The sequence below is a fragment of the Lithobates pipiens genome, unplaced genomic scaffold (genome assembly GCF_037356315.1).
Source record: "Lithobates pipiens isolate NorthernLeopardFrog02 unplaced genomic scaffold, aLitPip1_a1.2 Scaffold_30, whole genome shotgun sequence".
NCBI classification, from domain to species: Eukaryota; Metazoa; Chordata; class Amphibia; order Anura; family Ranidae; genus Lithobates; species Lithobates pipiens.
Window position 1 is genome coordinate 96,130,801 of NW_027507791.1, and position 27,632 is coordinate 96,158,432.

A 27,632-nucleotide genomic window follows, 5' to 3' on the forward strand; every position below is an offset into this window, starting at 1 on the left:
GGGAATCTATTCATAAAGGCCTTATCTAAAATAATTGCAGTTTTAGACATATGAACATGATTATTTATTTTCATATACTTTCACTGCTCCTGTATTCAATCGTGGCTTGTGAATATTACTGTAAAAAAAATTAAATTATAATTACTTGAGGTTTTAGAATATCTGCTTTGGATGTAGAGATGCAACTGGACCAATGGTCCATCAGTCAGATGGGACAGAAAACAGTTGATTTATGAAACGACAAAAAAAAAAGACAGTTGCATATTACATGAGCTATGGAAAGTCTTGTGACTTTTTCAATTGGCTCCACCACTGAATAAAATGGTTGGACAAAAAAATGTTTTTTTGTACATAACCTGATGCCCTAGATAGTGTCTATGGGTGTTTTGTTGTAACTTTTGCTTAGTTGTTGTGTTGGAGAGAGAACATAAAGATATTGAAATATCGGATCTTTGTACAACTTTGCAAAGCATGATTGTTCCAAATTAGTGCAAATCTGTTATTAAGTGCTGGAGATTGCGATGTGTAATAATTCTTTATACACATGCCATATCCAGATCCTAAGATACACCTGAAAGTCCCCCTTTAAAAGCAATAGAGAATTCTATATTTTGAACACTAAGAAGTGTCTTGTGTATGTAGATATATATTAACCCTTTATTTTATTTTACAGGCAATGTTCAGTCATTGAACAACATTTTCAGTGGACCATGAACTAAGGAGAAATGTATGTACAAACAGATAAGTATGTATTTGATAGTGAAAGTTTGTGTATCTAATATTTGATGCATGAATCATTTAATTTCTAAAAGTAGTATTATACACCTTAGTGTATAAACAGTAGAGACATTGTTTGACAGAATACATATGAAGATCATTCTAATATTAGGGTGAAATTTAGGTTGGCCAAAGTGATTGGCATGTTGGATAATGAAGAGATAAGGAGCAGTACAGTAAAGTTCCAGAAGGATATTTTATCTTGACTATTTTTTTTTCTAAACTGTCAGTATCACCATGGACTGAATCCTGAATCTGGTCTACTGGCTGCCTCTAGTGATCAACAAGAATTTGTGCAACTTGTCAACAAGAATAATAGAGTACTGTCCATGATACTTTTTTTTATTTGAACATCCAAATTTTCAGGATCTGCTTTTGGGGTGTACCCCTTCTTCAAAGTCCAAGTAGTATTAATACACTAAGGTTTGGCAGAATGTTAAGTAAGACAAATTCTGAGGTCAAAAAAGCACAAAACATACACATCAGTAGTTATAGTGCAACTTGTCAAACAGTGACCTGATTCTGCAGCTAGGCAATTGTCTTGAGAGGTTAATAGAAGTAATCTTCTATAGACCATCAATCTGTGTATATTTGAAGCATATATATATATATAGTTTAAGTAGGCATAGATTGGTTTAGGTAGCATTATCAGCACATATGGTACTAGTGACATTATTACTTTGATTATGTGCCGTCATGTCAATAGCCACTCTTGGCAAACACATGGATAGGATTTCTCCAGAATGATCTAGCCTTCATTTGGTTCTTAAAGTGTAGTTATACCCATACATTTTATTTTTTTATTTTGGTTAGAATGGGGAAAAGTTGGGGGGGGGGGAACAAACTCTTTGGAAAAAAACAATGTTTGGAAAAGTTAAAGGGAAAATAAGAAGAAAGTGCACAGTAATACAGTAGCTAGATGTAGCCACATACATTATGAACATGCCTTATGAAGATCTTTTTAGTTTTAAACCCAAAAGCAAACATTGCTCCATTGAGAGATAGAATCTCTTTAATGCAGCTTCTTGCTGTAGTAAAACCTTAAAGGCGTTCTAATCTTCCCAATGCTATCCAAAACTTTCATATTATGTCCAAAATAAGGAATTGTAATTGTATTTTTAGCTATCTGTGACTCTGTTAGGGGCCTGGAATTCAGTGGTTTTGCATCTATATGTCACCCTTGGACAATAAAAGAACAACCAAGTCACGTTGATGGACTTAAAGGATAAAAGCATGTATAACCCCTTCCTTGCTGATTTCCAGTACTAGCAAGACAAGATAAATATTACAAAAAGTGCAGGTAGAGGGAACTTATTTGTGATAGCCCACTCTCCATGCTGAGCATTTATTAATAGCTTATATTTACCTATAACATTTCCCTGTTAATATTTTACTATGCAGATTGCCCATTTATGTATAACCTTTCTTTTAAACTCTGGCCAGTGTGCACCATATGCATGCACAGCTTGAATTTCATTCAAGTTAATTGAAAGCCTGTCTGTAGCTCGTTAACCTGATGATGAGCCATTCATTGAATTGGAGTTTGGTTCACACATATGTAGGAGTGCACTGGCTGGAAATATTATAAAAGTAAGCGTGTGCCACACTTGGCTGGCCAAAGAGCTCTAAAGAGAAGCAACACATGTATACTGTATACTATTAATTAAATTCTCAGTGCAGGGAAGTGGGCCACCAAGGAGAAGTAAAGATATTGTAAAAACTCTTTATTCGCTATTTAAAGCGGAATTTGACTGCCCATTGAAAACATTACCTGGAATGAAGTCCAGTATTCTTACTTTAGTTACTGAAAAAAAAAAAACTGATCTCCATTCATGCTCATTTTTGTCTGTTTTGAGTGACCCACCAGCAAGGAGGGAAGCACATGCTAAAGCCACTCCTTGCTATATCAACATGATCTTTACCATCCCCTGCTGCTTCTCAATAAAGCACTCATGCAATACATGTTGAGAGTTGTTTTTTTTTTTTTGGCTTGGCCACTGTTGCAAATTGTAAAAGTTTTATTGTGTGCTTGTAGTTTAGTTTTAAAGTACCCATGGATAAAAAGTGACTACTGACCAGCCAATGCTGGAAGGATTGAATAAACTCAGTTATGTCTGTGAGTATCATACAACACCCCCAACTGATTGTTCATCAATATTTAGGTAAATTTTATTATAAATAATGGTGCTGGTGGGGTCTACACACTCTACTTATGAAATAAACCTACACACTTGGGTCAAACAAGGTGCCAACCTTCATAGTTACATAGTAGGTAAGGTCGAAAAAAGACACAAGTCCATCAAGTCCAAACTATGTGTGTGATTATATTATTATTACCTTGTATATCCCTGCATTCCAATCTTTAAAGAAAAATATTCCAGCAGTGAGATTGTGCTACAAATTAATTTCCATTCCAATATTTATATCCACTTGAATATAACATTATTTGCTGTAGAATAAGGTATTAGGAATTTCATGTTTTTCTAGGAAGGAATATTTTCTCACTGCCGTGAGACCTTAAAGTGGGGTTCCACCCTAAAGTGGAACCTCCGCTGATCGGATCCCTCCCCCCCTCCGGTGTCACAATTGGCACCTTTCAGGGGGGAGGGGGGTGGAGATACCTGCCCACTTCCGGGCATAGACTCCCGTGGGAGACAGCGCAGAGAATTCCTATTGCGCTGCGCGACTCGCGCATGCGCAGTAGGGAACCGGGAAGTGAAGCCGATTCGCTTCACTTCCTGATTCCCTCACCTAGAATGGTGGCGGCAGCCGAGTGCCGAGCGATCAATCGGCCTCGGCTGCCGGCATCGCTGGAACCCGGGACAGGTTAGTGTCCATTTATTAAAAGTCAGCAGCTGTAGTATTTATAGCTGCTGGCTTTTAATATTATTTTTTTTTGGTGGAATCCCTCTTTAAGCTGCCCATACAAGGTTCGAAATTTGGCTGGTTCAGCAAAGACTGGCTAAATTTCAATCCATGTATGGGCATTTTGGTTGTCAAGCTACCAATCAATTTCTGTACAACAGCCTTGTTGGATTTTCCCCATTCAATCAGCGCTGTAGGCTATAGACTGCAAGTGCTGTCAGTGTATTCTGACAGCAGGGAAATCTTCCTGCTGTTTGAACAAAGACTCAGCAGGGAGGAGTCCCTCATCCACATCGAGTGTGTTGATGGGAGAATTGAGTCGGTTTTTTCTTGAACCAAAAAAAAAACTGTACCATCTATGGGCTGCTTTATCCTCAGAGTAGGCAGTCACTTTGGTAACAGTTACGTTAGCTGTATTTTTAAATTGAAAAAGACTTAAACTCATTTAAAATTATGGTTCATAGACAAGTTATAGTAGAATGCAAGTTAAAGCGGTTCTGCACCTAAAAAACAAATATTAAAAGTCAGCAGCTACTAATATTGCAGCTGCTGACTTTTAATAAATTGACACTTACCTGTCCCAGGGTCCAGCGATGTCGGCAGCAGATGACGAGCGATCGCTCGTCTCTCTGCTGCCCCCGCCGCCATCCTCTGTCAGGGAATCGGGAAGTGAAGCGTTTTGGCTTCACTGCCCGTCTCTTCTTGTCCCCGCTGTGTTCTGGGAACTGTGTGTTTCCCAGAACACCACGAGGGGGGGGGATCTTCGGGGGTCTGCGGCGGTCTGTCCCGGAAGTGGGTGCAGATACCTGGATTATCCAGGTAACTGCACCCCCCTCCCCCCTGAAAGGAGGGGGGGAGGGATCACATGAGCGGAACTTCCACTTGGGTGGAGAACCGCTTTAATAATATATGAAATTAGCATGTCTGTAATTTTAGTTAGGATTACAAACAAAAAATACCTAGTGGCCTTCTTTTAACAGTGCCAAGATGTTTAGATTCCATAGCAAACAATTAGACCTTAGTTTTTAGTTGTCTAGTCCAGTGGATCCCCACATTTTGGCCCTTTGCTTGCGTTTATCTGGCCATTGGGGCACTTTTCCTCCTACTGATACAAGACACTATTCCTCCCACTGACACTAACAATGGGGCATAATACTTGCTATTGATACCAACAATGGGTCACTATTCCTCCCACTGATACCAATGATGGGGCACTATTCCTCCCACTAACGCCAGAAAAAATGTCTACTCCCAATGGCCACAGTGTGGCCCCCCTAAAGTCTGAAGAAGAGTAAAATGGCCCTTAGAAAGTTTGGAGACCCCTGGTCTAGTCCATAATATCATGCTGATTGACAACACAGCTCATACAAAGTATAGCAGTAAACGTTGCTATTATTTATTAGAAAATTAGCTTTTTCAACCTTGTTCAGACCTCAGCTTTAATACGCTGAATAAGGAGCAAGAGTTCTAATGCATATAAAACAACATTTCAGTGCACATTAACTGTGCTTGTAATTCATAATTACGTATAGCTAGTAATGAGAAACTGGTATGTAAACACAGAGTGTAAATAATATATTATCCCTTTGTAAACCTTTATGAATATAGTTTATTCACTTCTGCAAATAAGACAAGAAGCTAATTAAATGCAATAGAGAATGGTCTTATCTTTTTATGTTTGTAATCCCAACATTCATGACAAAGGAACCTCCCTCCTCCTAACTAATTCATTTGATCTGGCTTAATATTTAAACAGTTTACTGTGCAAACATTAACATGGAGGTGCTGCTTTCTCATATGTTATTTTCCCTTTTCATAGTTGTAATATACTGGAGCTATCATTATACATATTAAAATAATTTTATGAAAATGGATAAACTGCAGCAACCTAATAATATCAGTATCAGTATTGCACACTATTTACTTATTTGCTATTACTACCATACATTAGCATACATTTTTTTGTTGTAAAGGATACAATTCTTCCCAAAGTAATAGCACTGCAGGCAAAGATAGAGTATAGTTGGCCATACACTAGTAGATTTTTGAACGGAAATTTGTATGAACACTCCTACGAAATTTCTCCGTACATTGTATGATTTAATGCATGTTGTTTGAAAGTACTTCAACATTTTGTTTGCTTTTAACATTCGATTTTGGACTGGATGGACTTTCCTAAACAAAAGCCACATAAACTGTTATGCCCCATACCCACGATTGGACTTTCTGCCAACAAAACCGTGGAATTTTGTTCAAACGTTGTTGGCTCCAACTTGTCTTGCATACACACGGTCACGCAAATGTTGGCCAACAATTACAAACGTAGTGACGTACTACGTGGTTTAGCTACACCCTTTGGTCTCTTTCTGCTAATTTCCTGTTAGTAGAAGTTTGGTGAGTGTTGATTCACGCTTTTTCTTTTTGCATTTTTTATTTTGCGCTATTACTATTATTATTATTATTATTATTCTTGATATCACTTGGAAAAAAAAAAGCCTTTGAAAATTCGTTTGCAATAACTCAAATCAGTATCGCCAGCAAAGCAGCTTCATTATTATCCCATTAAAGAAGAAGAGAATCGTGCACTGCATTTGGAGACTTCCTAATTTGCCATGTTAGAAATGTTAATTCTCCATTATGAACACTAGTTTACAAGACTGGTCGCTTCTGCTTCTAAGAAAGCATGAATTTTTGTGCGCTGGACTTGTGTACACACGATTGGAAAGTCTGACAACAAAGTTTTGTTGGTGGAAAATTTGAGAACCTGCTAGCCAAAATTTGTTGGTGGAAAGTCTGACAACAAATGTTCAATAGAGCATACACACGGTCAGACTTTCCGCCAACAAGCTCACATCCAAAATTTCCCATTGGAATATCCAATCGTGTGTATGCGGCATTAGAATTTTTTTTAAATTCTGCTCTTTCGAGCTTTCTTGTCACTGTAGACCAAAATGAGCATCGATTTGACCCCATTAACGATTAGAAAACGCAATGTAAAATGTAAAAGCATATTAGCATAGATTGCTCAATGTTAAGTACTTAGTGCAAGAAAGCTTTCCCGAGGAGCATTTGGCAATCCTCAGGAGCACTCGGCCATGATGTCAGGACATTGGAGGCATGGCTACATGTTTCAAGGCACCTAGCTTTGCCCTTTTCTAAAACCAAGGACTTTGGTTTGACAAAGGGGCGAAGCATATTTCCCTGAAACCTGCAATCACACCCCCAACTTCCTGAAATAATCGACGAGTGTTCCCAAGGATTGCCAAAAGCGACAGGAAGCCTTAACCGTGGGAAGGCGGCTTGCGTTTCATGCCTGACAGGTTGACAGTCTTCCCGCACAACACTCCAACCCACTGGCCGAACTGCAGAAACAGCAGCAGCTTTCCTGCCGATCCCCGCACACAGACCAGCTTCTGTCTTCTGAACTTTGCACAGGGGAGCCAGGATACTGGGATGTTTCTCCACACACAGACATGCCTACTTTCCTGCTAATGCAGTGAGTGCATTTTATTATTTTTATTGATTTATTTTAATAAACAGCCTACATTTAGATGGCTTCACCCCCCTGTCTTTTTTGTATCGACAATATAGGTAACTGCAGACCTATTTTAGGTGCACAACACTATCTTCTACTCATCTGACTGTTGCCCTTTCGAACTTTTTTTATCCTTCTATTGGCTCTTCCCACACCGCTCATACCCATGGGTTAACAACGCTATAATATACAATTTCTCCTATGGAAGGGCTACAACTCCTGTCAGGTTTTTATTGTCTGTGTCCAGGTTGGTCAGATTCTTTCTCTCTCTATTTGTCCTCATGACCATTGTCACTGGGACACCACAATGGTCACAGGTGATTAACCAGAGTAAGGAATTGGCTTTAGTTGCACTTTAATTAAATAGGATTAAATGAGAAGTTGAAGTTTGATTTTGTTTTGCACAATTCTAAACCAGTTGTTGCCAAATGTTTGTTTCTAATGAATATGGCATCTTCCCCTTGTATGTCACACCTGTGAGTTGTGCTTAGATTTAAGCCGCTGTAAACCAGCCAAGCGTAGGATTTTGGAAAGGTCTTGAAGGCTTGTACCTAAGGGAGTAGAGTTTCTGGTGATGGTAGGTTATATCTTACCGAATCTGTCTAAGCCTACAAAGATGAAAATTAATATTTCAGTGCATAGATATCATTGACCTTTGGGAGTGTATCATTGAAATTGGACTCTGAAGGCTCTCCATTGATATGCAGATTTCACATTGAAGATATGCTTGTCCTTGTCACAATTGCTTTCTATCCAGCTGACAGTTCTTTAGGGAAAAGAGTGAATGTGAATGACTAACAAATATACGTGCTTGTCATTGCTTACTTGCTAACCTCAACACTGTTCTCTATCCTAACTTGTAGACATGCTAATAAAGGAGAAGTTTTATACCTCATACTCACCATCATACTGTAGCTGCCCCCCACTGGCTCTAAGCCAGAGAACTGAGCGATTATATGACCGCTGGTCGCTCAGTTCTTGGGTCCGCTCTGAGCACTGAGCTGGGCTGAGGAGGGGGTGGGAGTGGCAGCCTTGTGCTGAGAGGCTGAGCCAGCTTCCAATCAGACGTCTGGGTGTAACCTGACAATATGATTGAGATCCTTCTGCAATTGCGTACTTACAACTTTGTGGCAACAGTTTAAGGAAAGTCCTTGGCTGTGCCAGTGTAACTATGCCCTGTGTACAAAGGTCCTTAAAGACAAGATTTGATTCATTTGGTAACCTGCAGAGAACCCTAACCCTATTGAACAACCTTTAGAACTAATCAGAACACCAATTGTGAGCTAGTCTTCTCAAGCAATGCCAGTACCTGATCTCGCAAATACATTTTTGGCTGAATGGGCACAAATTGCCAAAAATCTTGTGGAAAGCTTTTCCAAAAGGGTCCAAGCTGTTATAGCCACAAAGGATTGGGCACCTTCATATAAATGGCCATATTTTTAGGAGATGTTCAACAAACCATATGTGTGTGATGATCAGGTGTCCACAAACATTTCTCCACATACAATAGTCAACCGTATTGGCTTGTGTACATGCCATTGCTTTGAAACACTGGCTATTTCATTGAAAAGTTACAGCACCGAACGGAGATCTCAGCAAAAGGCCTGATTTTCCTTCAACACAAACTCATTTCAATAGGACATGCTGTATCCAGAGAAACACAACACAAAGAAAGTCATCCACGCTGCATTACTGAGGTAAATGCAAATTTGCTGACCTGCCCAAAGTCTGGCAGAAGGATGGATTTAGAAAATGCTTTAGTCCCCGATAGCAGACAGTACAAGCTTAGATAAATGGGAAGAATGTAACCAATTCTAAAGGTATAATCTTTTCATGTATAGGGTCTGATTTACATGAGTGTGAAATGAGCAGAAGTCAAGTCTTTCCTATAATCATTCAGTCTGGTGACGGGTGAAGGTGAATTTAGAAAACAAGACTTCTTATGCATATAACTGGATCACAGGCTTATATGTGGGACACAGGGTCTTGTCAGTTAATTGTAACTGACTTCACATTTGAGTAAATTTGGTTCATGAAGTGTACAGTATGATTAGGTTGTGTGCTGCTAAGTACTAACATGTTTAGAATGTATCCTATTATAAATAGCATCCTCTAAAATAGTTTGCTAAAGCACTTGGTATCATAAACAATTGTAAATATATTAAAATAAAATACAGTTTTCACTTTTTTTTTATTCTTTGGTATGTCTCAGTGCTGCAGATTACTGGCATCCTCTTTGCAACTAGTTCCTGTCTTCATACACTTCAGCAATAGCTGAGTGGTTTTTCTCAGTCCAGTATTCCTGATGGTGACAACAGTGGACTATGTCTGCATAGTGGGTGTTGAAATGGTCCCTTGTCTCCATCAAAAGCCCTTAGTGACAATGCAGGAACACATATGTTAGACATTGCCACCCTACAACAGGAAGTGCCTGAACAACAACCTTCATGGCAGGATGACCAAAATTAAATATCCAGATTTATTATGATTAAAAATTACAACTGAAAATACTTTGACAAGTTAGATTCATAAATAACATTTTAATGATTGGTTTCCAATATTAGTTATGTGCTTTTACCAATTGCTTTGTTTATTAATCCCCTATTTTTTTATTTTGTAGCTTGCAGAAGAATATGGCATGGACTTCTATGAGACAAGTGCCTGCACTAACTATAACATAAAGGAGGTAAGAGAGGCAATGTTTAGCATGACCTTTTGTTGATCACTGTAGTATGAGCGTGTGTATATATTTTAATTGTAATCCAAGTACAAGCAAAAATTCAACTCATTCAGCTCAGTAGCAACAGTTTCGAGCAGGCGTGCTCTTTTTTAAGCCATAATGTGATTTGAACAGGTGAAAAAGTACCAGAAATCCCATGACTGTAACCTAATAACCTACATAACATTTTCAATATCTACTATGCTAGCATCAGTGCGCGGTGATGGTGGCCTGCCCTCTGGTTCTTGCTCTGTCCAGGGAAGCCGCTGCTGAGTTGGAACGGCGGGATTTACCGCTGGGCATGTCCCAGAGCCTCTGCTATGCACTCCAGACCGATCCACAGCCCAATTACAGCCTAAGCACCGGGGAAAAGCAGGATATATTGTCTGGATTCCAGGAGCTCAGATACAGAGCGCCCTCTCCCATCGCCATCTTTGACATGCCCCCCTGAAAATAGGTTTAATCTTTTCACGTGCAAATGGTTCTTTACAGTAAGAACTGTGAAAATGTGCACTAGTCTTCTTACAGGAGCTGTTTTTAGCCAACTCCGTAGATTGCTTCAAAAGGAGCTGGATATGTATTTAAAACTATAACAAGCTAAATAATAATTCTGTAAAAGAAATAATACTGTAGATTATTGATCCAGGGAGTATCAAAAAGAAATTTGTTAGAACAGATTGGATCACACTTTAGGGGTTTCTGCTCACCTTTTACAGCAGGTTTGGGAGTCTTAAGGATGCAAAGTTTATATATATACCTATATATATATATATATATATATATATATATATATATATATATATATATATATATATATATATATATATAATATCTCACAACAGTGAATACACCCCTCACATTTTTGTAAATATTTTAATATTTTATTATATCTTTTCATTTGTCAACACTGAAGAAATGCTACAATGTGAAGTAGTGAGTGTACAGCTTGTATAACAGTGTACATTTGTCGTTTCCTCAAAATAACTCAACACACAACCATTAATGTCTAAACCACTGGCAACAAAAGTGAGTACACCCCTAAGCGAAAATGTCCAAATTGGGCCCAAAGTGTCAATATTTTGTGTGGCCACCATTATTTTCCAGTACTGCCTTTACCCCTCTTGGGCATGGAGTTCACCAGAGCTTCACAGGTTGCCACTGGAGTCCTCTTCCACTCCTCCATGATGACATCACGGAGCTGGTGGATGTTAGAGACCTTCCGTTTGAGGATGCCCCACAGATGCTTAATAGGGTTTAGGTCTGGAGACATGCTTGGCCAGTCCATCACCTTTACCCTCAGCTTCTTCAGCAAGGTATGGTCTGAGCACTGACAGGCTGACTCACCCCTTCAACCTCTGCAGCAATTCCGGCAGCACTCATATGTCTATTTACCAAAGAAAACCTCTGGATACGATGCTGAGCATGTGCACTCAACTTCTTCTTCTCGACCACGACGAGGCCTGTTCTGAGTGGAACCTGTCCTGTTAAACCGCTGTATGGTCTTGGCCACTCTGCTGCAGCTCAGGTTCAGGGTCTTGGCAATCTTCTTATAGCCTAGGCCAACAGTTCTTTTTTTCAGATCCTCAGAGAGTTCTTTGCCATGAGGTACCATGTTGAACTTCTAGTGACCAGTATGAGAGAGTGAGGGCAATAACACCAAATTTAACACATCTACTCCCCATTAACACTTGAGACCTTGTAACACTAACGAGTCACATGACACTGGGGAGGGAAAATGGCTAATTGGGCCCAATTTGGACATAGTCACTTAGGGGTATACTCACTTTTGTTGCCACTGGTTTAGACACTAATGGCTGTGTGTTGAGTTATTTTGAGAGGACAGCAATTTTACACTGTTATACAAAATGTACACTCACTACTTTACATTGTAGCAAAGTGTAATTTCTTCAGTGTTGTCACATGAAAAGATAGAATAAAATATTTACAAAAATGTTTGGTGTGTACACACTTTTGTGAGATACAGTGTGTATGTATGTGTGTATATACAGTGCCTTTGGAAAGTATTCGGCCCCCTTGAACTTTTCAACCTTTTGCCACATTTCATGCTTCAAACATAAAGATATAACATTTTTATTTCTTGTGAAGAATCACCAACAAGTGGGACACAATTGTGAAGTGGAACGAAATCTATTGGATTTTTGAAACTTTTTAAACTAATAAAAAAATGAAAAGTGGGGCATGCAAAATTATTCGGCCACCTTTTGCTGCGATTACAGCTGCAAGTCTCTTGGGGTATGTCTCTATCAGTTTTGCACATCGAGAGACTGAAATTCTTGCCCATTCTTCCTTGCAAAACAGCTCGAGCTCAGTGAGGTTGGATGGAGAGCGTTTGTGAACAGCAGTTTTCAGCTCTTTCCACAGATTCTCGATTGGATTCAGGTCTGGACATTGACTTGGCCATTCTAACACCTGGATACGTTTATTTGTGAATCATTCCTTTGTAGATTTTGTTGTATGTTTGGGATCATTGTCTTGTTGGAAGATAAATCTCTGTCCCAGTTTCAGGTCTTTTGCAGACTCCAACAGGTTTTCATCCAGAATGGTCCTGTATTTGGCTGCATCCATCTTCCCCTCAATTTTAACCATCTTCCCTGTCCCTGCTGAAGACAAGCAGGCCCAAACCATGATGCTGCCACCACCATGTTTGACAGTGGGGATGGTGTCTTGAGGGTGATGAGCTGTGTTGCTTTTACGCCAAACATATCGTTTTGCATTGTGGGCAAAAAGTTCGATTTTGGTTTCATCTGACCAGAGCACCTTCTTCCACATGTTTGGTGTGTCTCCCAGGTGGCTTGTGGCAAACTTTAGACGAGACTTTTTATGGATATCTTTGAGAAATGGCTTTCTTCTTGTCACTCTTCCATAAAGGCCAGATTTGTGCAGTGTACGACTGATTGTTGTCCTATGGACAGACTCTCCCACCTCAGCTGTAGTTCTCTGCAGTTCATCCAGAGTAATCATGGACCTCTTGGCTGCATCTCTGATCAGTCTTCTCCTTGTCTGAGCTGAATGTTTAGAGGGACGGCCAGGTCTTGGTAGATTTGCAGTGGTCTGATACTCCTTCCATTTCAAAATGATCGCTTGCACAGTGCTCCTTGGGATGTTTAAAGCTTGGGAAATCTTTTTGTATCCAAATCCGGCTTTAAACTTCTCCACAACAGTATTATGGACCTGCCTGGTGTGTTCCTTGGTCTTCATGATGCTCTCTGCGCTTTCAACAGAACCCTGAGACTATCACAGAGCAGGTGCATTTATACAGAGACTTGATTACACACAGGTGGATTCTATTTATCACCATCAGTCATTTAGGACAACATTGGATCATTCAGAGATCCTCGCTGAACTTCTGGAGTGAGTTTGCTGCACTGAAAGTAAAGGGGCCGAATAATTTTGCACGCACCACTTTTCAGTTTTTTATTTGCTAAAAAAGTTTAAAATATCCAATAGATTTCGTTCCACTTCACAATTGTGTCCCACTTGTTGGTGATTCTTCACAAAAAATTAAAATTTTATATCTTTATATTTGAAGCCTGAAATGTGGCAAAAGGTTGAAAAGTTCAAGGGGGCCGAATACTTTCGCAAGGCACTGTATAAAGCTATGTGGGCAATCCTGGCAAGAGAGCAACAAGGACAGATCTGCAGCCAGGGTCTGTGCCCCACAGCCTATGGACCCAAGCCATTATAGGGGAGCTAAGAGGACCTGTTGCTGCGCCTGTTCCCCCACATCAGGGAAAAGGGACAGGCCCGTACCTTAGCCTGCTGGAGCTGTTTTCTGAGACTAAGTTGAGAGAATTGCTGTATCTTCAGGGTCCGGGCTGAGAGACTTCAGCCTGTGTGAGGATTGTGGACCCAATCTATGGGAATCACAAGTTGCCAGGATGTTGGGACCAGAGTAGCCACCATAACCACCCGCCACACATGGTTAGCCAAAACAGAGACAGCATCTGCTTAGTTGCTTAACCTTTATTGATGCATTAAAACTCTTAAAGGGACTGTGTACCACCTAAAGAAGGGCCCCACCAAAAGTTGGCCAACATTAATTACGAGGCACCAGGTTATTTCACCACCTCCAGGGGTACCCCCACTCTAGGAATGCATACACCCACCCACTGTTGGGGTTGTATGCACAAGGTGTACACCAGGAACTTGTTGACTCTTCCAAATAGACTGAGGTTATTTAGAGACTCTAGTAGCTCAGTTAAGATTCAAGTTAACAGTGCTGAAGTTTCTTTAAGTGCAAGTTAGAGAACTGTTGCCCATTTTTGTATTATAGTGCTCCTTGTCTATGTATTTATCGCTCTATTGATTTTCACCGTATTGCATTGAATTGCCTTAATACATTCAGTTAATTTACTGCCAAGCTGTTTGTGGCCTCTTTCCTGTGCATTCTTGGAGTAGTAGCCTGCTAACTCTTAAATCCACAGGTGCAAACGATCTTTTTTTTAACTTTAAATTCTCTTTATTTTTATTTTTTTCCTCGTTATACAAAATATCATAACAAACAGCTTATATAAACAACAATTAAGCTTATCCACTATACATATTCACACTTCCTTTGGTATCAATTTATCCCACATTCTATTACCCCCCCCCCCCTCTTCTCCCATCCCATCCCTCCTCCCTTACCCCATCCTCCCCCTCACCCTCCCTCTCCTAGTATCCCTCTTTTCTAGATTTATCTTTGTTATCTCTAGACTAATTTTTAAGCCTGTATTTCATGGTTTTCAAGCTACTTTGTACTTCATTTACCCTTATCCTTCTTCTTTTCCTTCCTTCCTTTTCTTCCTCCCTTCTTTTCTTTCTACCACTATTGTTGATTAGGTGGGTACCCTATTTCATTCAGCCACGGCCTCCAGATTTTCTCAAACCCTATAAGGTTTCCTCTACGTATATATACAGTTTTCTCCTTCCAAATTAAATCGTTGATAACCCGGGACCACTCACTCACAAGAGGTGCACTCTCGGACTGCCATTTCTGTGCTATCAGTTTCCGCGCTTGAAATAAGCAGCGTGTAACTGCAAGCGTAGTACTTTTCTGTTCGCCCGGCACTTTCCTGTGTCCTAGTATACAGGTTTTAGGATCTAGGTCCAGATTAATCCCAAATGTTTTATTTATAGTTTCTGCTATTCCTTCCCAGTATCGAAACAGCTTTGGGCACTTCCACATCATATGTAGAAGGTCCCCATAGCCTCGGCATCTAGGACAGTTGGCGTCCGTCCTCCTTCCAAACAAAAACAGTCTCTTGGGAGTATAGTAGGCCCTGTATAACAGCATCAAGTGTGACACTTTCTGTGATGGAGAAACTGATAATAGAGGCCCCAGTTCCAGTATTCTCTTCCACTGTAACGATCTTTAGTATATGACCAAGTGTGTTATTGGAGACCTAGCATCACCAGCGACTCCTGCGGGGTAGCGCTACATTTATTTTTACCTTTCGTTGCACTTGCTGGACATGTGTTTTTATCAGCCTTGCTAATTATGTACGTTAGTACAGTATATACTATACTGTAGTAACTGAATATGGTTACTCGTAGGCGTTATGATGTGAGTATGGTTACTTTATAGGTGTTGTGGCAAGGAGATACGATGAGAAGCCTGATGGGTTGGTAGCAAATTCCTTGAGGTGACAGAAATTAAGCATTTTCTTTCCTCTTGGGAAAAAAACATTATCTGTCTTTTATAATCTGTGTGTTAGTCCTGCCTTCCATTTGCGGTGGAAATGTGTACTTTTCAGACTCACTGCATATTACATTTCTGCCCCACACTAGCAGTATTGTAGTGTGGGGCAGAAATGTAATATGCATGCTAGCTTATTTAGGAAAGCACACCATAGAGCGATTGTGCTAAATACAGTATATAGACATATAGAAACCAGTAAGGCGTCAATTTACAATAGTTAGAGCAATGATAGCTGTATAAATTGCAGAAATCCATAGCACGCCAAGATACATGTTTAATTGCTCCAATTATTGTAAACTGACTTTGGCTTATTGATTTAGCCTATATGTGACATATTTTATTATACCACTAATGTTACATTAGTGATATGGAATTTCAGTACATTAAACAAAATACCTGGTTAAATAATTGGTTAGTAATATTATCAAATTTTTTTTTTTTTCCCTTCTAGTCATTCACCCGACTGACAGAACTGGTTCTTATGGCTCATAAGAAGGAATTAGATGGTTTACGCTTAACTTCCAACAATGAACTGAATCTAGCTGATCTGGAAGATGATGGCCACAAAGCAGATGCAATGGCAAACTCAAAGTCTTGTTGGTGCTAGACAACTCTGTGTGGAAGAGAGAGTGAAAGGGATAGGTGTAAAGATCAAGTTCAAAGATGGAATGTTTTCTTTACGGATCTATTGTGAAAGCTCAGCGTCAAATGTTTTAATCCTTAAGGCCCCAATTACTAGACATGACTAGAGCTTTGCAAATTTCTTCAGTTATGGAATTGTATATTTTCTTAGAGAAAGTAAGAAATGTCTACCACTCCAGGGAAATGGATGGCTGCCAACATCACAATAAGGGTAATACTGATCCTCAGGTGTTTCCATGAACATTATCCATGGTGCACTCTAAACCGAAATTGGGAAGCAAAGAAAACGGATGAATATTTTCAGATATAATTTTATTTCCTTTGTTCATTTTTGTGTAAACACATAATGACGAATAATATAATTATTCAAGAGACCTGCAGATATAACCCTGTGCTATTGGTCTGTATTTGAAACACATTACATTAGACAAGTTGCTGAATTCCCTATCTGAGAAACAGTATCCCAGAGCAGTGTTTTCTAAAGTGTGACACATACCAATAGTTTCTCACTGTAGGTAGTCCAAATATTTAATTGTATAACAACTTGTAGAAAACTGTGCTTACTCTAGTGTTTGGCGAGAGTGTATTGATTCAACCGAAAGTTATAAAACAGCAGGCTCTTGGGCTCCTGAAGTCATTTTAAAGCAAATGACATCCTAATTGATGTTGGCTGTGTTGGTAGGTGACATGACTGCTAATTTATAATAATTTATAATAATTTAATTATAGGTGGTGTGTAGGCATTGCAAGGGATGTCTTACTGGTATGGAATAAAAAATTTGGCAAACACTGGCCTAGAGGTCCTACAGCTTGACATGCACTGTACACTAAGCTAAAAGTAATTTTTCTTTAATAGGGTTTTGACGGTGCTAAACATCAGATGGCTTTAGATGTAGTGTAGACATCTAATACGTCTGCAACATAAGATTTCCAAAGCATAGTAGGTTCAAGAGCTCAAGAGCAAGATGAACTAAAGAAGGGATGTAGATAGCCAAATGATTGACCAATGGCTGCAAGTCCGAAAGCTATGCACAACTAAAAATTGATATTCCATACTAAAAATGAACATATATACAGTATATATGTATTTCCTACTTGCTTGTAGTTTCATTGTAGTTCCAGGACAAGTACATCACTTAGCTGAACTACTGATTCACTGTACTGGACTTAGACAAGTGCTTTTTCTGGTAGGTACTTAATTACTGTGAGCTCAGATTTCCTTGTTCCTATGTTCTCAATAGTTAGTGGCAATGATGAAGACTTGATATAACTTTGGACCAATGATACTCATAAAAACAAACAAACCTTTTGCAATCTCCAGTACAGCAGGACATCTCAGCTTTGCCTTATTAATTTATCCTCTGAAATCTGCATCATTGCTGCTAAGAAAAATATTCATATCTTCCATACTTTTCATTTATAGGGTGATGTTACATTTAAAAATACATGTTTATTCTTAAAATCAAGACTTGACTGGTAACCTTGGTATTTGTCAGTCTGGCATCCCTGGAAAGATTAGTGGGCTAATGTGGATTCATAAAGGTTGCATGACTTCAGAAAGTACTGTGTGTAGGGTTTGCATTGTAAAAAAAAAAAAAAAAAAGTCTAAGGCCCCATACACACTATCAGATTTTCTGCTGAATTCTGTCTTCAGATTTACCAAAAACCATGTAGCGCAAGGGGCTGCCTGATTGCATACACATTGAAACTCCTAAGGTTTGACCTCATATTATATGGTTTTGGCTAAATCTGATACATGTAAGTGAATTGCCTGTCAAAGGATTTATAATTCTGCTCAGCCTGTTTTCCAATCCACGCACCCCTGCCAGACACTATACAAGGTTCTGATCATTTATTATTTCCCACTGCATTGGGTAGATAGAAAATAATTTCTGTGTTCTCCTTCAATCAACGTATTCTATTTGTTAGACTTGCTAGGCTGCTCAATGCTTTAAAACAGTGTTTCTCAACCTTTTTTCAGTCAAAGCACCCTTTAGAATTGTGCACAATTCTGGGGCTCATTCACACCAGCAGGTGCATGCGAGTATGCACTTTATTTTCTGCGTTCCAACTCAACGCAGTTTTTTAATGGGCTGCTCTTTGCGCATGAAACACAAAAAAGGAGCCATTATATTAAAATTACTACACACCAAAGCACATGGTACTGTGGTACTATGCATGTTAGCAGGTGCAAGTTTGGTAGATGCATGGTGTTGCCAGTAAGAACTAATGGCACCCGCATGCGTCTGCAAAATGTAGTGCATTTCTGTGTGTTGAGGGAGAACACATGGTTTGGCACATGTTACTGCACTGCAAATGGTGTGAACAAGCCCTAAAATGTAGTTTATGAGGCAGAGTGCAGTGGTCTGTAGATTGTGAATCCCCCCCCCCCCCCAAATCCCCCCAACTAGTACAAAACCTCTCTTCCCATCACATCACTTTCATTACTACTGTTTGATGTGATATATGTAAAGAGACAGCACAAGCCATTACTATTCAGAAGCCATGTTTGCTGAAAGACCCAGCAAAAACAGGAAACATCACACAGGAAGAAGTACAACAGCGATGCACCATAGAGTTGCATTTAAAGAAACATATCATCCATAACATCCTCCCCTTTTAGTGTTAATAAATGAGCATTGTGAAATTCAAAAGGGACACAGCAATTACACATTCTATAGGTTAAGTCTCATAGGTGGTTTTGAACATCTACCACTACGGGTGAAGACTGGCCCTTGTGCAAGGATTCCTTTACTTTAGTTACTGGGCTCCTCTCATCACGTACTGGCATGCTCTGCACTTGACAGCTGTCAGGTATACTTGCTTGCCCAGAACTGTCATTGTCATTGGTATGAGGCATTGCCTCTGTACATGCCTCACTGTCATTGGGTGAGTATGTCCTTGTGATACTGGGCAAGTCTGATCTATCTACGGGATACTGAGATTCAGGCTGCTCTGCCACTCTCAAATCCACTCGATTGCATCGATATAGATTTCCTTCAACATCCACAAGATAGGAGCACGGTGCAACCTTTTGCAGACAAGTACCTATTCTCCAATGGCCTGTTTGATGTCCAGGTAATGGTTTCATAGGTATTCGTTCCCCAATATTAAATTCTGGCAAATTTCTGGATGATGTTTCATATCGTGCCTTTGACACTTGTCTCTTAATCCTTAACTTGTCAGTAACACCTTGTATGACAGAGGGTTCAAGCAGCCTATTTGCTACTGGTAAAGAGATCTTTAATCTCCTTGACATCAATCTTTGTGCCGGACTACTATCCATGCCTTCACTTGGAGTGTTTCTCCAATGTAAAATGGCTTTCCTTGGGTCTTTACCATCACTTTGTTTTTTCTTGCATACATTTTTAACAATCTTTACAGCTGATTCAGCTTTGCCATTAGCCTGTGGATGACGTGGTGAGGAAGTAACATGCTCAAACTCACATTCAGAGGCAAATTTTCTGAATTGTAGGCTTGCAAACTGAGGGCCATTGTCAGAGATCACTGTATCTGGTTGGCCATGACGTACAAACTGAGACTTGCACCTCTTAATTGTAGCTTCAGTGGATAAGTCGGGAAGAAGGTCTATTTCCCAGAAGTCTGAATAATGATTGACTAATAGCAGATATTCCTTGCCTGCGTAGTTGAAAAAGTCCATACTGATAATCTGCCAAGGACGTGTAGGTATCTCATGTGACATCATGGTTTCATTTTGTTATAAATGGGCATATTCATTGCAGTTGGGACAATTACTGACAAAGTCTTTGATTTCACCATGCATGTTGGGCCAGTAAAGAGTATCACAAGCTTGTCTGTAGCATGCTTCACCACCAATATGGCTGGTGTGTATGCGTAAATAACATCTCTGCTCTCAGTGACTTTGGCACAATGACTCTTGGACCTTTGTACAAGATACCATTTTGTATGCTGATCTCATCTCTAAAAGATCAGTATTCCCTTACAATTCCAGGTACTGCCTCTTTTTCATCTGGCCACCCACTCAAAACAATAGACTTTAAAGCTTGTAAAGTTGCATCACTGTTGGTGTGCTGTATAAGTTGATGTAGTCACTGATCTGTGACATTAAGACAGTCCGCTTGATTGATATCGGCAAATAAATTTTGTTCCTGTTGCAGCAGACAAATTGTACGATGCTCATGCTCACCTCCAGGTGCCACATTATCTGATGTAGCTCTGCTCAGGGTATTGCTGATACACATTTCACAGCCTGGCTGGTAGACATCATTGAGGTTGTAATGCTGCAATGTAAGCATCATGCTCTGCAAATGCTTGGGAGCACACAAAAAGGGGCTTTTTGAATATGGCCATCAGAGGTTTGTGTTCAGTTTCAGCTGTAACTGAATCCTGTCTATAAAGATAATGATGGAAACGCTGCAAGCAAATACAATGCTTAAACATTCCTTCTCAATTTGAGCATAATTTTGCTCAGCTGAGGAAAGAGCTCTGGACGCATATGCAACTGGCTGACCTTTCTGCAAAAGGCATCAACCTAGACCATTTTTACTGGAGTCCCTTTGTATCGTAACAGGCTTTGTGACATCATAGTATTTCAACACTGGGGCAGAGGTGACCAATTATATCCTCTACTGACCGGTCATGCTTGGGAAGCCAGTGCCAAACTGCATCTTTATCCAGAAGTGGCCTTAATGGCTCACACACCTCAGATAAGTGTGGCAGGAACTTCGCTAAGTATGTAACAAAGCCAATAAATCTCTGTACTGCTTTGGCATTAGCAGGCTGTGGCATGTCCACAATGGCTTTAATCTTATCCGGGTCAGATTTTAAGCTTTGTGAAGACAGGATATGTCCATGGAAACTGACTTCTTCCACCTTGCAATTTCTTTACACTAAGCCTCAGCTCCACCTGCCTACAATGATCCAGTAGTGCTATTAACTTTTCATCATGGTCATGCTCAGCCTCCTCATCTGTATTACCGCAGACCACCTAATAGTTCATGCTGCTTTCGCTGGTATACGTCAGGTCCTACAGAGACTTCAAATGGTAGTTTGAGCCATCTCTTTCTGCCCCAAGGAGTCCAGAACGTGGTCATGTAGCTACTCTTTTTATCCAGTTTGCATTGTAAAAAGGCAGCTCTAGCATCAACAAGTTTGAAGACATGTGCTTTAAGTAGTTTGTGCAAAATACCATCGAGTGTTGGCATTAAGTAGTGTGAGCATTTCAGGGCCATATTCAGAAACTTTGGATCAATGCATATTCTGATCTTTTCAGGCTTTCTTATAACAACCATGTTACTGATGCAATCTGTAGGCTCTGATACTGAAGTTAGATGTCCTTCAGCTTCATATACATCTAGTTGAGCTTTAACCTGTGGCTTAATGGCGATAGGCACATTGCACAGGTTGAATGGTAGGATGAAGTTCAAAATGAACCTCTCTGCACCAAAGAGTTGCATTTAAAGAAACATATCATTCATAACAACTACAGGAGTAGTGACAGCAGCACAGAGAGGAGAAGAGAGCCAGGAGGAGGTGTAGGCAGTGTTCTCCACCCCCCCCCCCCCCCCCCCAGCGCCTTTCCTTCCTGCCTATATACAAAAATTAACACAGATCGGGACTGTACAGGGCTTGATTACTGCCCTATCCACAATTTCTGCTGCTGGGACAGGAGCATTCTAGGGAGGAGATAGGAGGTGATAATCAAATCCTGTACAGTCTGATCTGAGAATGTTCTGTTTTAAATCCTGTATACAGAAAGGAGTGAGAGCCCAGCTTGCACCTCCTCCTGGCTCTCTCCTCTTTGGCAAGTCAGTACTCCGTTTGGCAAGCCAGACAGATGTGCGGGTGCCAGTAGTGTCCTTAACAACAGATGACATACTTGGTTGGTAGGACATTGGCGTGTGACCCGCACAGCTTTCTGGCTTGCCGGCAGGAGTACAGATAGCAGCAAAGAGGAGAAAGCAAGGAGTAGGTGCAGACTGTGCTCTCTCTATCCTGTCTGCATACAGTTGTTAACACAGAATACACTCAGATCGTAGTGTGCAGGGTTGGGGCAGTTTTTGTCCTTTTGCCATGGCACCCCTAAGGACTCTCCACAGCACCCAGGTTGAGAAATGCGGCAGTAAAGCCAGACTGGCCAATATTGCTGAACCTTCCTCCAGACTGAATACTAGCATGCAGGGATTACTGGAAATACAGATCGAGGTACTGTAATATACAAAATACAAGTATTTTTATAAATACATAACTGGCTTAGGTGAGGGGTGTTAAGTCAGACTGGATGTACACTTTAAATACATGATCATTAAAAGTGGTAAAGTGCATCTAAAGCCCAATATTTTTTTTGGTTTTAGACAGAGTAGGAAATAGTCAAAACTCCTCTGAGTTCTGCTTGCTATCTGTGTCCTACTGCAAAGAATTACCTTCTCTTCCTGTCTTAGAGACACAACACGTAATGAGTAAATCTCACAGAGTTAAGGGAAATCCCCTTATAGACAGGTGTCGCTGGAACAAGTGTGTCTCTCTCTCAGCCCCCCCCCCCCATAACTTTGTCCATAACTAGGTTTAATTTGCCAGCTCTCCTATCTATGCCTTTAAAAAATTTATGGTGGAAATTGTAAAAAGTATTACAAAGTCAAGAATACTTCAATATATACTTTATGCCTATTTAATACCACCTCTCTATTGTTGCGTTTGTTTAATTTTGTCACATTTTAAATAATTTTGCAGGGTTTTAAAATGTAGACAAAACACAAAAATGTATTGTTTTCTATAGGACTCACACTGCCAAGCTGTAAACTGCATGACCTCATTCACTGAACTGAATCCTTCAAAAACCGCAACAGCAAGGTAGTGTGAAAGACCCCTACGGATTTTACTGCTCAATATGCAGTCCTTTAAGGTTAGATCAAAAAAGAAAAACTGTGCCACGTTTGTACTTAAAAATGGCATATGCATATAAATATGCAAAATTTTCCATCTTCTAAGCAAAGAAGTCATTTTTGCTGAGGTTCCTTGTAGAGTTTCAGTGATGAAACACTAGTTTAACTTTAAAAGAATAAATTAATTTTGTCCTCACTCATGTAATCACATAAGCTTTGACAGAATTCATGTCTGGCAATTGGTTGCATAGGGCACTGTCACTTGGGAGGGGTGGATTGGGGGTGGTTGCATAGGGCATGCTTGTAATCCACACACACCTAACATGTGGTATTTACAATGATGGCTCCAGCAGGGCTTTGAAGGGGGATCTTGAAACAATGCAGATGGTGTCTGGCACCTACATAGTGCCTACAATATACCTTTGATTTTTCATAATTTTAGGTCTTCACAGAGGACCAGGGACATAGGGGGAAAATAATTCAGGAATAAATGAATACCAGAGAACATGCAGGATATGGTACATGCTAAGAAGTAGACATGTGCGCACCAGAAATTTTCATTTCGTTTCAGATGCATTCGTTTGTTGAAGAATTTAGTTTTGCCATATTTGCTATGTTGAACTAGTTTGTTTTTGGAATTCATTTAAAGTGGTTGTAAACCCACATAGAAAAAAAAAGACCTGCAAGACAAAGGCATAATGAGCTAGTATGTATAGCACACTAGCTCATTATGCAATACTTATCTGAGATTGAGGCCCGTGCTGCGGTGCCCGTACACAGCACCAGCCGGGGACATTACTCCTGTAGTTACTTCCGAGTATCGTGGGCTCTGGCGCTGTGATTGGAGCCGCGATGACATCACTCCCACGCATGCACTCGGGAGCCGCGGGTAATGACACACTCACTGAAGCAGACGGCATGTACGTGCCATTGCTTCAGTGCACATGTGCCGATGACGTTGGCACATGTAGATACAGGGGATATCTCCTAAACCGTGCAGGCTTAGGAGATATCCAGGGTAGCTACAAGTAAGCCTTATTATAGGCTTACCTGTAGCAAAAAGGAGTTTGTAAGGGTTTAAAACCACTTTAATATCTTAGGCATTAGGCATAAAAAAATTTGCAGCTTTCTCAGACGATTTCTACCGTATATATTCAATATATCATCGAATCGGAGGGATTCGAATTGGAGAGATTAAATATTTTTGGATACTAGTTCAACCCACCAAGAGAAATGGCGTGAGCTAATTGCACAATATTGACTGGCGTCATTAGCATCTGAATTAACAAATAGAATGAAATTCCATTCGTTATTCGAATTATCAAACACTTTTTAAAATTTAATTGATTTCCCTGTGGGCCTGAACTACTGTGACATCATCCGTATGAATTTGTTAATTTTGTTATAAACTTTTTTGGATTTGTTGACATGCGTTACTATGTTCATTGGGAGATTTGTATACATAAACATCCAAAACAAACAAAATGCACATGGAGCAACAAGTCAGAAATCGGAACACAAAAATTGGCTAATATTGACCTTTTTGTGTTCATTCAATGAGCGAGTTCCATGAAAAAAAAATCAAAAATCAAATTTTCCTATCTACACACTTGAGTTTGATGGGGGAATCACTTGCACTGTGATATTGTATTCTGACAGCAGGGAGACGTCCACACAGGCAGAATCCAATGATCAGTGCTGCCGACTATATCTGGCACAAGTTGTATACAAGTCTATCTTGGATAGATCGACTTGTGTGGAACCAGGCTGCCCATACATGGATCGAAATTCAGCCAGTCCCTGCTGAGCCAGCTGAATTTTGATCCATGTATGGCCGGCTTAGGGGAATATGTTAAGAGGGTAATAGATTAACTAATAACAAAATTAAAGAACTGAATCAGAAGGCCAAAGCCCAAACTGTAGCAAACATTATCGAAAAGTCAAAGCCTAGAAGTACCAGATTGCAGAGTATAGAGGAAGAAGGGCTGGAATGTAAATTAATCCACACAATATGCTACAAATGCCTGGAGGGGCAGAGAATTTAAATACCCTTGATCAGACAAGATATAGCTGGGGAGACATCTCAAAGCAGGTTTAGAGACAAATGCATAACTGCAGGTGATTGGGATATACCATAATCTAAAAGTTCTCATATACCATAATCTAAAAGGCTGGTCAACCTGGATGACTATGGCCACCTTTGGGTAAACCACACACACAATTTTAGTTGGAGTAGCAGTTGATCCCTGCAAAGATAGAACAAGTGACTTCCTATGATGTGAGATCTACAACTAGCACTTAGGTAAGAGTAAAGCAGACCCTGCCCCAAAACACACGGCATCTGGGATTATCAAATTTCCATGTTTTGCATTCAATGTTTTTTTTTTTTTTTTTACTTTACAGTTTTCTTCCAGCATTTTGTAATCGGGTTTGGTGGGGGAAGATGGTTGCCACATTGATGTGCAAGGTCTGCTTTAACTGCACCCATTTGAAACATTGTGTAATCATGTGCGATAAACTGCTGCTATGCACTACTTGTGCAGTTCTTACAATAGAAGCCATTTATTCCATCTGCGTCGCAAAGGATCCCTACTCTTTTTGTATATTTATTAGCATTTTAGTAGTGTAATTGAGCTACTAAAATTTGCCCTTGTGTTTCCACACCAACAGCGCACTGATAGAGGATGTGCAGAGAAAGACATAGGTAACAGACATCAATCCAGACTAGGATTAGAAGAGTAGGATTGCCACCTTTAAACCTTTAAATCCTGATGTACATGAATTACATATTATCTGTGGCCAATTAGGTAAAGGCAAAGGACCTTATGCATCAAAATGTTTTCCTGAAAAAGAGTTACTACTCTTCAGCTACCATTACCTACATACTGGTCAACATTCCACCTGTTAGATCCTTTGCTGCCACTTGGAACACTGCCAATCTTGCTCTCTCTGTCCCATGCTAAGTGGCCTAGCTTTTTACCAGACATCTATGGCCTCTCAATTAGGTGAAAATCTATAGAGTCCCTTACCAGAGAAAAAGCCACAGCTTGGGTGTAATTTAAACTTCCATTCAGAACCAGATCCAGAGGCAGCTTTTTCCTCTTGCTGTGGCATCTAATAGTACCTGTGCTGCTGTAAAAACGTTATTGCTGTACTGAGGTCCAAAAAGGAGAGACAAAAGAAGTTAAAGTGAAAGTAAATAAAGCTAATTTTTACACTGAGTTTTCACAGCTGTACTCTGGGAATTGCAGAGAGCAGTGACATGAAGAAGTTGCATTGGCCTGTATCCACAGGTACTGTTAGATGTTTACATTAGATAGTAAGAGAAATGATCACTTTAGCTAGCCATGGTGCCTGTGTGATTCATGTGTGTCTTAAAAAAGGACGAGGTGGCAACATAATCAATGTTACAGTCACAACACTAAAGGGATGCCATTAAATAGGAATAGCATGCATTCACATTCCTGTGTCCTGGTTACAATTGATGGGTGCGGATATTTTCATTAGTTTAGCTCCTCTGAGCACCGATACTGAGTTAAAACTGCTTCCCCTATTGCTCCCCTTATATTGTGCCAGAAAATTCTCAGCACTGGAGCCAATGCTTTGATTACAACATAGGTGCTGTGTCCACTTCTACATCCATCACCTATTTGTATGCAGCCTACGACACCAAGAGAGCAGAAGACCCTTTTCCATATCCTGTTTCTTATCAGTACTTACAAATGTCTGTCTAGCATCTGGTCGCCTAGATCACACGTGATCTGATAACTGAAGCCAGTCTTTTCAGTATTGACAAAGGCTTTTATAACACAATAAAATACAGTAGTTGTGGTACATAGTGTGAAGAAATGTTCTCCCTTGATTAGTCTTAACATAATGTCATTTGTACTTGCTGTGCTTTTGATGCTTAATTAAATATTGTTTAATACCATTTAATACCATACTGACGTAGGTCATTTTGAACAATGAGACAATCGTATGGTGTGTCAGCATGTTTACAGACTGTTTCTATGTTTACGGTGCTCGGAGGAAGAAATACCGCAGGCAGAAGTCCGACAACATAATATTACCAAAAGCTAACTGCTCTTTAAAAATAAACATCTATTTTACATCACTTACCGCGTTAAGTGTTTTTATTCTAGTAGACCATACTGGCGCACAGAGCGGCTTTGTTAAGCACTGTTTGCATGTAAACCAGCCACGCAACACAGCCCCCAATGTGATTTCAGGAAAACAAACTGAGAAAAATGCACACACTCTTTAGGCAATACACATTTGCAGTAGTAAACCCGCTAATGTTTTTTTTTTTTTTTTTTTTTTTTACCACCTGCAAAGTAAAATGCATAATGAGCTAGTATGCACCGCATACTAGCTCATTATGAAATACCTTAGAACGAGGCCCCGACATCTGGCCCGATCCACGCCGAGGGAGCTGACATGCTCCCTCAGCGTTTCTTCCGGGTATCGCGGCTCCGGCGCTGTGCGTGTCCGAAGCCGTGATATCGTTACTCCCACGCATGCGCGCGGGAG

General features: G+C 40.1%; 1 protein-coding gene across 1 annotated transcript in view; it reads left to right on the plus strand.

Annotated features, from left to right (window-relative positions):
- Positions 1-27,216, plus strand: part of RAB15 (RAB15, member RAS oncogene family) — a 119,022-nt gene extending 91,806 nt beyond the window's left edge. Inside the window, exons 6-7 of the mRNA XM_077464655.1 lie at positions 9,798-9,863; positions 16,049-27,216. Of these exons, the coding sequence (XP_077320781.1) occupies positions 9,798-9,863; positions 16,049-16,204 (222 nt within the window). The 3' untranslated portion in view covers positions 16,205-27,216. The remainder of the gene's footprint in view (positions 1-9,797; positions 9,864-16,048) is intronic.
- The last annotated feature ends 416 nt before the right edge of the window (positions 27,217-27,632 follow it).